Source organism: Symsagittifera roscoffensis, chromosome 5 (genome assembly GCF_963678635.1).
Source record: "Symsagittifera roscoffensis chromosome 5, txSymRosc1.1, whole genome shotgun sequence".
In the NCBI taxonomy this organism is placed as follows: domain Eukaryota; kingdom Metazoa; phylum Xenacoelomorpha; order Acoela; family Convolutidae; genus Symsagittifera; species Symsagittifera roscoffensis.
The window spans coordinates 32455827-32469010 of record NC_087066.1 but is presented as its reverse complement, the minus strand read 5'-3'; the positions used below and the strand labels follow the sequence as shown (position 1 = coordinate 32469010).

General features: G+C 34.2%; 3 protein-coding genes across 5 annotated transcripts in view; 1 reads left to right on the top strand and 2 right to left on the bottom strand.

Annotated features, from left to right (window-relative positions):
• The window catches only part of LOC134846705 (uncharacterized), an 11661-nt gene extending 11426 nt beyond the window's left edge, over positions 1 to 235 (bottom strand). Inside the window, exon 1 of the mRNA XM_063864090.1 lies at positions 218 to 235. Coding sequence (XP_063720160.1) covers positions 218 to 235 — 18 coding nt within the window. The remainder of the gene's footprint in view (positions 1 to 217) is intronic.
• LOC134846307 (uncharacterized) overlaps positions 1 to 13184 on the bottom strand; it is a 112626-nt gene that overhangs the window by 92107 nt on the left and 7335 nt on the right. The window lies entirely within an intron of this gene.
• LOC134846523 (uncharacterized) lies at positions 2734 to 6904 on the top strand (the record flags this gene model as incomplete). The annotated part of the gene is given in 3 exon segments (XM_063863900.1): positions 2734 to 3198; positions 5368 to 5675; positions 6572 to 6904. Coding segments are annotated over 3 exon segments (933 nt in total). The 3' UTR covers positions 6837 to 6904.

The following is a 13184-nucleotide window of genomic DNA, read 5'->3' as shown; positions in this document are numbered from 1 at the left end:
TAGCTATTTGAGATCAAAGGCTGAATTTGGTAAATATGAAAATAAAATTATTCAAATTGATTTAATTGGATTAAAACTTAAAAACAATTGATTTTCAGGAGTTTTAGGTCGACCAGCTATACGTCGTCAGAGATGTGTTCTTAGTCCCGAAAAATTGTGGTTAACAACACAAAAGTTTCGAGTTTTAAGACTCAAAACTGGTCATTGGAAAGCTAACCCGCAAAAATATTTCCATTATAACCGATTTTAGTGGTCAAAATTTTTGCTATCACAATCGATTCTAATTACACTTTGGGGACCACGCAATCGACTAAAATCCATTATAATACTTTTTTTTCAAAAAAAATAGTCGATTATAATCTGTATAAAAATTTTGCAAATTTTGCAAAAATACGGCCTGCTCAAACTCTACACCTACTCAAATTTTGACCTACTCATATTTTAACCCCTGCTCAACCAAGAGTTAGATAATTTTTGAGGCAAGAATATAACTGGCTTAAAAACCTTTGAGATCGACATAAAAATTTCTGTAAAAATTAGTGGTTTTTAGTTTCCAATGATGCTATTTCAGTTGTCTAACTCAAAAATAATTTTAGAAAATTGCAAATAATTTTGATAGACAAGTTATAATTTTCGTTTCGAACTAATAAATTTAGGTTTCTCAAATCTGCACTCTTTTCCCTTGCAAAAACTAAAAAGCCAACATAAATTAATTGAGTTTAGTTTTTCTTTGAAAGGAAACATGAAACTTTTGCAAAACGTAGTTTTAGTAGGCACTAGATGTGCTAGTTGCATAGCAAATGGTCATTCTTGTTTTTGAAATTTTTTCCCAAACAAAACATTTCAACTGAAGAAGGAGTTTCTGCGAGCGAGAAAAAAGTATTTTTAGTTAATAAAAAACGATTGCTTGAAAATGGAAAAACATTTAGTCCAAATCTTACTACCTTGATAAAGGGCAACATGAAAGTGATTAACTGTAAGTTAAATGTGGATAGCGGGTTGCTATGCAGATCGAATTAAGATATTCCGACCACAGTTAATTTTTTTTCAAAAAACTTCGCATTTTTTTCAGTGGGACTGAATGAGATCAATACTATCAGACAATCGGTCTCTGATAGACTTCCTGAGTGGTTTGCATTTTTGTTCCGACTTTCGAGGAAAAGAGGATGACAGATATATTTGTGCTCGCGGTGGTTTTTTTCTCCAGACACATTTTTACTTTTAAAAGCCTTTCTTAACTATGTTTTTTTACATCAGCCGAAAAATTTTGATATTCTCTGCTCTTATATCTAAAAAGATAGATTACCTGCTATCTTTTTTTTGTAAAATTCAGAGGTTTAAACAGTGCTTATTTGACCAATTTACGACAGCTTACGCTCGATTTATTTCTCACAATAGTTCAAAATGAAAATGAGGCATGCTACTTGATCTATTCAGTACTTTGCAACTCCAAATATATCATTCTACACTTAACAAAACGAGAGAGGCTGTTTTCAAAAAAAATCCGTTTTTTCATATTTGAAAATTATATCATATGTTTCAAAGCCAACACTACTCCATAGACCATGAAAAGCTGTCAGAACATTCAAGGCTTCGCCCTCATACGAGCAGTCTTTCTTTGCAGCTTTAAAGCCATTTCTTTGAAACTTCGTCTTTTTGAAAAACAGCTTATTTGTTGTAGTTTGGGTTCCTCTCCATCCCTGGGGGTATAAATAAAACGAGACAAATTTATAAATTTTAAACATTCTTTCTGTAATTTCTGCTAGTTTTTTGTCCCTCTGGGTAGTCAGTGGGTTAAATCCCTGAGGAGGGCGTCCGCCCCATATCCCTAAATCCGCTACTGAGCTGATCTATTCTTTGACCTAAAAAATTACCGACATTAATAGTTGATTTTTTGTCGTTCTTTTGGTATCTAGTATTCACATTGTGGCATATTATGGGATTTCTGAGCTTGTTGGTAGCTTAGGAATCTGATTTATGCCATTTCAACCCTGTGTCATTTCACCCTATGGCTTTCTATCGTACGATTCGAAATCTACAATACGATAAAAAACACTTTTCAATCTCTTTGATCAATCGACGCGGTCTATCATTCAATTAGTATATGTATCGTATCACCTTGGTTCATTAAACAAGAGTACAACCTATAACCGAAAAAGAAAAAACATCAAACCCTTTATAGCTTGCATTAAGCTGAATAACCTGAAAAATAGAGCGTTTGTCTCCTTATCAAATCGCGTCATTACAAAAAGAGCTCTTCTATGTTTCATTCGTCTGTCAGCTCTGAAGATCGTTTTCAGAAGTCAAAGAAAACCTGATAAATTTAATGATTTTCATGGTTTTTTAATCATTTTTTTGCGACAAAAATGTTAATTGGCTTTGTGCAGTTTGAAAAAGAACACATCATTTTATCTTGACTATAGGTTTTTATTGCTGGTTCATTTTAAGTGAATTTTTTATATACATGACTTTAATTCGAAAAGGTGTGTGACCGACCCACTGAAAGAGGTTTCTTCAAATACTTGATTAAATGCTTTCTTTTTTGATAGTTTATCATTTTAATCATACGAGAATTAAAAAATCCCGGAGATAAACATGATTAAAATTGTATTACTCAGAAACTAATCCAGCATACTAAATGAATCAATAGTGCTGTTTTATTGCCTCTAATAGCTTTTGTTACCTCGTAATTAAACTTTGATATTTATTACCTGAAACTATTGTTTATTTCAGAGATGAAGCAATCTGTTGATGAGTGAGGCGAAAATTTTTGCGAAGTGGTTGACTACTAAGTAACCATAAATCTAGCTGAAATCAGTAGCAAAAATAGTTGACACGATGGCATCCGATTTATCAATTCAAGCAACCTTTTTGACCTTCCTCGCCCTGACTTTGACCTGCGCTGACCTGTTACGCGGCCAACACTCAACTGCAAAACTAGTCTCTTGTTACCAATGCCACGACGGAAAGGTCAAACTGACGCACGAAAGTCAAAATTCAGTTCTACGTGCGATTGCAGGTAGTGGATCGGGGTACTCTAATCAGAACCACAGGACTAGGAGGGGGAGTAGGGGAAGGGGAGGAGTGCCGCCGGTGGCTGAAGACGTCGTGTGTGATTCGACCAATCACAACAGCCGAGGATCATCAGTGGAAGATGATGAAAGTGTTTATCAGTGTGGAATTCTGGATTACTGCATTGTAAGTATCGGAAAAATGTGTTTTACAATTTTTCAGGGACAAAATTGTTAACTCAAAAAAAAGAAACCTCATGAAATGATTTCAAACTATGAGCATGAAAAAAACTGACAGAAAAACGATCAAATCCAAAATGTCATAAATAAATGATGTGTGTTCAGGCTGACATTTTTTGCTTTAAATATAAGCTTTTTCTAGGTTTTTTTCTTCTGAGAAAATAAAAAGAAAAACTCTATTGGGAACACTCTAAATTACAAAGAAAAACAATTCGATCAACAACTAAATTACTGCTAGACTTGTTAAAGCAAGCAAGTTTGATCATTAGGTAAGTCAACTTTTCAAGCTCACATATGCATTTATGTCTAACATCCCTCTATTAATTTTGATAAACGATACCAGAGGTTTTCGAGGCGTCTTGTGAAGAGGCACCAAATTGGCTCTAAAATATTGTGCCAATTCTATCTGAGCATACCGCTGACTCAGAGTGATTTCTCCTAAACTGTGGCTCAAAAAAATGTGTTCCTAGAGACTAGAAAGTCAGCTACAGATTCCATTCAATAATTAACAAAACTTGACAAGAATAGCCGGTTGCTGTGCAAGTAGCACAGTAGGTTAGGTTCCAACCATATTCGTGAAAAAAACTACAACATTTTTTGTGCGCGTTTGATAAAAAGATTGGACACAAGCCTAAAATTTAAGCAGTCTTTGAAAATTTTGACACTCATTGAAAAATTGGCAAGATGGACAACATTTTTAGTCTCAGAAAAACAAAAAAAAATGTAAAAAAAAGTTTTTAAAAATTTCTAAAACTTTTTTTTTGATTTTTTTTCAGATTTTTTTTATTTATTGAATCCCAATATGGTGCTGTGAAACTAATTTAGCTAGAGCTAACATATATTTTCAGGGCTTGTGCAAGCTTATCTTGATCCTAAAATAAGCCAATTATATGCCTGCTCGCTCGCTTTAATCGCTCGAAATTAGACTAAAACAACAAAAACTCAAATCGGTTTTTCTCAACACAGAGAAAAAAACTTTGAGTTTTTTTAATGTATCGTTCGAATCACGACTAAAAGAGCTATAATATGATATATCATTCGAATCTGTCCGATAAATATTTGTGATATCTGTTTTTGCATGGAAAACAAAAAAAAGTTGAAAAAAAAATTTAAAAAAAACTTACCTGAATACAAAGTTCCTCCCAATTTTCAATGGTGGTAAAAAATCAAACTTTTGAAGTTTAATTTAATAAAAAAATTTTTGAAACGTAGAGGCAGTTAAATTTGCAGCTAGCGTGACTTCGTTTTAAGGCCATGAGCGAAAATAATTTAATTTCGAACTGAACACTGCAGTGCAGATTTCAATTAACCGGACAAAACGCGTTAAACTTGAAATTTCAAATCCGTTTTTCTCAAATTGGGTTGATTTTAGGTAAAAACTTATGAAGACAAAAGTTTCTTAAAATTTTAGCAGGATCAATATGGTATAATTTGTTTTACGAATTTCGGGCCCAAAATTTTACCCCAAAAATGGGTCGTTTTGGCTTTTCTCAGTTAATCAAAAATTACGCCAAAAAATACCCAGTCGATCACAGACATAATTAAATTAAAGTGAGCTCCTTACGTAGCCCAACAAACTTTAAGAAGTGTATATTTTCCAAAAAAGTTTGCAAATCGTTTAAAAATTGTTTTTAAATAAATAGTTGGTATTTTTTATAGTAAAAACGACGTTTTTTGCCCATTAAACAAAAATAAATTAACTTATACACTGTTTTGGAGAATATACCCTTCTTAAAGTTTGTTGAGCTACGTAAGGAGCTCACTTTAAAATAATTATGTCTGTGATCGACTGGGTATTTTTTGGCGTAATTTTTGATTAACTGAGAAAAGCCAAAACGACCCATTTTTGGGGTAAAATTTTGGGCCCGAATTTCGTAAAACAAATTACACCATAATATTTCTGGTAAAATTTTAAGAAACTTTTGTCTTCATAAACTTTCACCTAAACTCAACCCAATTTGAGAAAAACGCGTTTCAAATTTGAAGTTTAGCTCGTTTTGTCCGGTTAATTTAAATCAGCACTGTACTAAAACTTTCTAATAGTCTGGCTAGTGATTTTGAATTGAACTTTCAAATAGCAAAAACTCATGTTGAAGAGAAGTTGTCCATTTTTTAGTTGATGACCTTGATCAGCCCCAATGGAACTACAATCGGACACCGTCGTAGCTGTGCAGAGGAGTTCATTGCCCCCTACCTGATGCTTCTCGAGCAGCGAATAACCCCCGCCGCCAACCAACATATGATACAGAGACAACCCCCTCCCCCGCCATACAACAGCCAGAACAACTACCCCAACAACAATCAGTACAATCCCAGTTCTGGAGGAACATCAGTGGTTCCCAGTGCTGACAGTCGGGAAGATCGGATGATTGACATTGCGAGTGATCAGCCTCAGCCTAATTATTCACCACCGACAACAAGCTTGTAAGTTTTCTAATTGTTGCCATCTGAAAATTTCTTTCCAGAAAGATCTTCGCATAAATTAAATTTTTAAATTTTGATTAGTTTGGACGCCACATTCCAACGATGATGGAATTAAAGTAATCCACAAAACAAAAGAGGATAAACCAGCTAAAAAAAATAAAAACGTTTAATAAAGTTTCTCCTCGGGTCATTTATAGACTTTGGGTCATTTGGTCTGAAAAATTTTGGTCAGACCAATTTTTCTCGACAGTGATATCTTTTTCAGGGGCGGATCTAGGATTTTCTCGAGGGGGGGGCGGATTTTCAAAAAATTTTCGAAAATTTTGACGACCTTTTTTTTTTTTTAGGTCGACCAAATTGATTTTTCGAGCTCTCCCAAAGCACGATTTTGTCCCTATTTTGGCCAAAGTTTTTGCGCCGCAGGCAAAATTTTGAAAAAACAGGTCAAAAAAGGCGTTTTTAGGCACTTTTTGGAAAATTTTGACCGAAAAATTGCGTTTTTTCAGCGCGCGTTCCCCCCTCAAAATTAGTATATATTGGCGCCGAAGGCGCCTTTAGAAAATTTTTAGGGTCGGTCGGCCAAAAATGGATTTCTTAAAAAGTATCAAAGGGGGGACCCTTTGGGTCGGCAGGGGGTCGAATCCCTGAAGGGGGGGGGGCGTCCCCCCCCCCCCGCCCCCTAAATCTGCCCCTGTCTTTTTTATAAATTTTTTTTGGAATCCAAATTACTAATAACGTTTTTTAAAAAAGCCGCATTTTACCCGCTATAAATTTTGTTTGGGGTCCTGAAGTGGGTAGGAAAAACACCCTACGCCATACTTCTTTCCATCCTCGAGTGGTCGACACGAAATCATATCCAAAATAATTTTTCAAAAGAGCATGATAATTTATTTTAGCGACCGTGCAGCACAAGCAGCCGCCGCAGTCCAGCGGATGCTGGACACTCTGTGCTTGTCGTCAGATGCTTCGGGGCCCTCCAGCGGCAGGCACGCATACGAGCCCAGAAGTGACTTGAGGCTGAACTGCAACGGCATTTACGCCGACGCCGCAATCTGCCGAATTCAGTGTTGCTCCACTCCTTTGTGCAATTCATGTCCTAAAATTAAAACAAATCTTGTCTTTCTATTTGTCACATTAATAAGTTTTTCCGTCTTATCTTGATTTTTTGAAATGCTTATCAAAATGATAGTTTCGAATGATGAAATGTGAAATTTGAGTTGCTTATATATATTGCTATGTGACGAGAAATTATATTTGATTATCAAGTAGAAAATTTGATTTTTAATTTGGGTTAAATAATAAATATTTTTCTATTTTTTTGTTTTCAGTCTAACAACAAATTCCACTCGAGTGCATGGATTCAAAATATTGGCGGATTTTTGCAAGGATGTTTGGTTCTTAAATTTTTCTCAATCCCACTTCCCCCGTTTCTCTTCTCGAATCCTCTTAGTCGCATTCGCAGTTGAAAATAGGATAAAAATTAGGGCGTAAATACTACCAAGGGACACATGAAACACAACTCCTAAATAGGACACCTTCGCCTCTTTAACAAAAACAAAAATTGAATAAGAATGATAAAAAAGTTTGTTTCTTGGGCACAGATTAGCATGGTTTTCTATTTGTTCGGTATACAGCCGCTGACGTAAAAACAGACTTCATTACCCTGTGCCATTTTTAAGAGTAACTGTTTGACAGCCCGGGTCGAGATCCCGCTCAAAAACCGCTCAAGATATGGGCGGTTTGAGCGGTTTTCCAGCAAGATTTGAGCGGTTTGAGCGGTTTGGGCGGTTTGGGCAGTTTTTTTGGAAAAACCGCTCAAACCTCTCAAATCTTGTTTAAAAAACCGCTCAAAAACCGCTCATTTCTTGCGGTTAATTTTTAAACGGTTTTTCAAGCAAGATTTGAGCGGTTTTTAAGCGGTTTTTGAGCGGTCTTATAAAGAAAACCGATTAAAACCAACAAAAAGGCCTGGAAAGGTAATGTGACGCTAATATGCAGTTGAAATACTACCTGGGTTGACCTCCATATGCCTATCTTAATTTCCCCGCACCGAAAATGCTTATCTTACAATTTCTTACATCAAATGTATAGAAAATTGCTAATCATTAAATATTCATACAATTTTCTTACAATTGTCATACAGTTTCAAAAAACCATTGAAAAAAGATTCAATATAGTTTCTCCGGCTATCTGTACCAAATAAAACGGTATGGTAAGGAAAAATAACTAGGTTTTTTTTCGAAAAAAATGATTGTCCTAGAATTTCCATATATGAAAATTGTATGATAATCATTTTTTCATGAAAGGCAAGATTTTCAGAAACTTGCTAAAACTTGTTTATAAACAACTTTATATTATTTAAGTGTATTTTTGCTCAATTTAAAGCACATTGCTCATCAAAAACGAAAATTTAGTTTGAAGCTAATAAAATGGTTATCATACAATTTTCATATATGAAAATTGTATGATAACCATTTTTTCATAAAAGGCAAGATGTTCAGAAACATGTTAAAGTTTGTTTTTAATCAAATTAAAAGTAATTAAGAGTGCTTTTGCTCAATTTAGAGCACCTTGCTCATCAAAAACGATGTTTATCCTACATTTTCCATATATGAAAAAATTTTATCCTACAATTTCCATATATGAAAAAATGCTTATCCTAGAGTTTTTTTTAATTAATTCTGAGACTAAAAAAAACGCTATATATATAAAAAAACGCTCAAAAAACCGCTCAAGATTTGAGCGGTTTGAGCGGTTTTTTTTAGACAATTACGCTCAAAATCTTGCTTCTAAATGAGCGGTTTGAGCGGTTTTTTTTAGACAATTACGCTCAAAATCTTGCTTCTAAATGAGCGGTTTGAGCGGTTTTTAAACGGTTTATCTAAAAAACCGCTCAATAACCGCGCAAGATTTGAACGGTTTTGAGCGGTTTATCTGAAAAACCGCTCAAAAACCGCGCAAGATTTGAACGGTTTTTGAGCGGTTTATCTAAAAAAAAAAACGCTCAAAAACCGCGCAAGATTTGAGCGGTTTTTGAGCGGTTTTTTTTAGATAAACCGCTCAAATCTTGTGCGGTTTTTGAGTGTTTTTTTTAGATAAACCGCTCATAACCGTTCAAATCTTGCGCGGTTTTTGAGCGGTTTTTTAGATAAACTATTCAAAAACCGCTCAAACCATTCATTTTAAAGATAGATTTTGAACGTAATGGTCTGAAAAAACCGCTCAAACCGCTGAAACCTTGCTTCAAATTACGTGAAAAATCTCGACTCGGGAGGTTAATTATATGTCAGATTGTTATCAATAATTATATTGTTTTTTTCTTTCTTCTATTAACTGTCCGACAACCTGACAGATCTTTGTTTTTGTTACCAAATATCTTCAGATTGAAAAAACGGTTGATCTTCAGATTGTAAAAAAGTATCATGTAATTTCCTGGCTGAATCTTCAAGTTCTTAAATGCTTAGTTTTAGTCTGCTCGAGAGTAGAAATGTATCATTTGCGTTTTGTATAAACTGTTAATCTGAGGCGATTATCATATCGTTAATGTAACAGTTGAGAAGAACAGTATCTAGAAAAATTCCTTGCAGTACGCCTCTATTTACTACAATCCAATCGGATTCAGCAATAGCTATCACAGCCTTTTGATACATATTAGCTAAATAGTTAAATATACGATCAATTGAGGAACTGTCAAAACCTATATTTTGTAGATTATGATGAAAATTGATGATTGACTTGAAAGCCATCGATAAAACAAGTAATATGGCTATTACATTTTCACGTTATCAGATTCAGCTCAAACTGTTTCAATCATTTATGTCAAAGAATCGATGGCTAAAAAACTTTTCTAAAAGTGAATTGAGTTGGAGCAAGAATTTTCTTATGATAAAGATATGTTCCACAAATTGAAATCCTTTTAATTTTTTATATACTTTTAACCCGACCAAAATTGGTGTTAATTAAATGCACTCTGAGTGCATTTTTTTCTGTGTACAGGAAGATGATCGCCAGTTTAAGTTGATGTGAAAAAAAATTTCTCCATTAATTAAAAAACTAATTGATTGTGTTATTTCATCCGCAGCATATTTGAGTGGTCTAGAAGAAGGACCCAGGGACTTCATTTCTTTGACAGCAAAACTTTACATCCACTTGATGTGAGAAAAAAATAACTGGGAAAACAAGTTCGCAAAGATTACTGAGTATGTAATTGTGCTTGTTCGAAATTTTGTGGAGTGTGTACAATATGATGAAAAAAACTTCTACGACTTTTTATTTGGGTTGATTTTTTTGTGGTTCCTTATTTTATTGATAAAAATATAGTTTTGCACAATACGGAACCAATTAACTTTTTGTGAACACTTTTAGGGTCGTTTACATAGCGTTCTTGATTTGGTTTGATTTGTTTTTGATTTTTTGAAGCTTGTTAACGCTCATAGAAATCAAATATTTACGCTTTGTCTTGTTTTCATTTTTGTTTTTTTTACACCCAATTACAAAAGTTTGTAATGATGAAAAAGATTTGTGTCAAAAGACTGTGGTTTTTGATAACTGAGCGTTCTTTTCTCAAATTGAAAACACATTTGATTGGGGCGGGTGATTTTGTTCAAAAACGACGACCATTTTTTGTGCTTTTCTTTTTTTGTTTTTTAAGTTAACGAATTTTTTTCAAAACCGATTTTAAATTGGAATTTTGTTTTCCTTTGATTGTCTTCGAAAAATTGCAATAGTCGGAAAATGGTCACTTTGTTCGTAAAAATCAATACCATGGGAAGATGGTCGGAGTAAATTTTCAACAGCTATAATGTGGTCGATTAGACCCATGTTGTTGTCTCAGTTGCAAGTAGAAAGCGTCCTAGTGAGAACCCCAACTCCGTAAGGGCAAGAAAGGTAATCTACAATCTTTTTCTTTGATTTAACTTAATAAATTAGATTAATATCGCTAATTTAAAAAATTTGTGATTTAGAAATTGACGCCAGGTCAATCAATTTATAAAAATTTTACAAAAAAGTGTTGTAGTTTTATTCACGCGGACAGTACACTCAGTTAAAAAACAGATGCTCCATGATCAGTTTTTGACTCTCTTCGATTCATAAAACTTCGAACTTTGGGTTCATTGGGACTAGATTAAGCTTCGCGCCTGAATAGCAAGTTTAGGAACAAAAAAGAGGAAACGTATACGTTGATAGCTTTCTGTCTATAAGTATTGTTTGATAACTGTTTTTCTCAGGATTAAAATTCGTTCAAGTTTTAATATCAGTTAACCAGGCTCTTGGGCTGATGTTGTTTGTTTGCAAAACTTCTTTCTGCAATTCATATGAAATAATTTTGAGTTTTTATCGAAGACATTACACCGTTCAAAGTTTTACAATTTGTATCTGGGATATTTATATGTTCCATGTCACCTGAGGGAAGTATTCAAAAAAGGTAAAAAATCAGCCAGCCTTCCAAAAACGGAAATCCTTTTTGCAAATAAAGCTAAGCCTTATTCTAAAGTTCTTCTTGCTCTAAGACTTAATAGGTGCTGTAATTACAGAAAGTGAGACCGAGGGCTTCGGAAAAGTTTAATTCATTCTTAGCCCTGTAAATGACAGTACAGAAAACAGACATGGATTAATTGTAATACCTGAATAAAAGAACAAAAGCGTCAGGTAAAAATCATGTAATAGCCTTTAAAGAAGAACAACAGGTATAACTCTGCTAGTTGCGATTGTTTGCCTAATGACTATAATTTGAGATTTAGTTACTATTCCAAGAGTGAAAATTTTGGTAGGCATTGTGATGGGCATTATATTAATGAAAGTCGAATTCGCGCTAGTAGCTGTGAAATTTTGTGTTCGATTTCATTTACCTCTGTGATGCGTCTCTGAAAACATTCGAGAACTTCAATTGAACCGACAGAAGGTTATACCGCAGTGTAAATAACCCAGATATACAATTGAGATGCATGTTGTCTTGGTACAGTCAGGTGAAAATTCGAAGTCTTGCGAATCATAATTTTTTGCCCAAAAACAATAATTTTCTTCATTTTTATTGCCATAAATACTCTGGATGAGTTCATTCAGCTTATTCACCATTTTGTTTTCAGTTTCGTTGGCTGCATTTTCGCGAATTGGTATCAATTCACTGATAACGAAAACATCTGGTTTGAAAAAACCATTACATATGTTAACCAGAGCGACCTATTCGTCAGAATTTTGTCAACTGTTCTACTGTATTTTCCAAAACTTTTGGTACCATCTTGCAGAGCAAAAGTCTGAAAATATCTGCTTTCGTATTTTTCAAAAACTTTCAATTTTGCTACGTGGGATTCTCACATATACGCGATTTGAACAATCAATGAAAATGAGGTCATATCATGTTTTCATATCAGTTAGCCAGGTTCTTGAGCTGATGTTGTTTGTTTGCAGTACTTCTTTCTGCAATTCAAATGAAATAATTTTGAGTTTTTATCGAAGACATTACACCGTTCAAAGTTTTACAATTTGTATCTGGGCTATATATATGTTCCATGTCACCTGATGGAAGTATTCAAAAAAGGTAAAAAATCAGCCAGCCTTCCAAAAACGGAAATTTTTTTAGCAAATAAGGTTAAGCCTTATTCTAAAGTTCATCTTGCTTTAAGATCTAATAGGTGCTGTAATTACAGAAAGTGAGACCGAGGGCTTCGGAAAAGTTTAATCCATTCTTAGCCCTGTAAATGACAGCACAGAAAACAGACGTGGCTTAATTGTAATACCTAAATAAAAGAACAAAAACGTCACGTAAATATCATGTAATAGTCTTTAAAGAAGAACAACAACTATAACTTTGCTAGTTGCGATTGTTTGCCTAATGACTATAATTTTAGATTTAGTTACTATTCCAAGTGTGAACATTTTGGTAGGCATTGTGATGGGCATTGTATTGATGAAGGTCGAATTGGCGCTAGCAGCTATGAAATTTTGGGTTCGATATCATTTACCTCTGTGATGCGTCTCTGAAACCATTCGAGAACTTCAATTGAACCTACAGAAGGGTATACCGCAGTGTAATCAACCCAGATATATAATTGAGATGCATGTTGTCTTGGTACAGTCAAGTGAAAATTCGAAGCCTTCTAATCATAAGTTTTAGCCCATCACAAAAATTTTCTTCATTCTTATTGCCATAATTACTGTGGATGAGTTCATTCAGCTTATTCACCATTTTGCTTTCAGTTTCGTTGGCTGAAATATCGCGAATTGGTATCAATTCACTAATAACGAAAACATCTGGTTTGAAAAGAGCATCACATATGTTAACCAGAGCGACATATTCGTCAGAATTTTGTCAACTGTTCTACTGTATTTCATAAAACTTTTGGTACCATCTTGGAGAGCAAAAGTTTGAAAATTTCTGCTTTCATATTTTTCAAATACTTTCATTTTTTTGCTTTGTGGGATTCTCACATACACATGATTTGCACAATCAACGAGAATGATGTCACACCATGTTTACTTTTGTTTCTGTACTATACAGCTATCCTATAA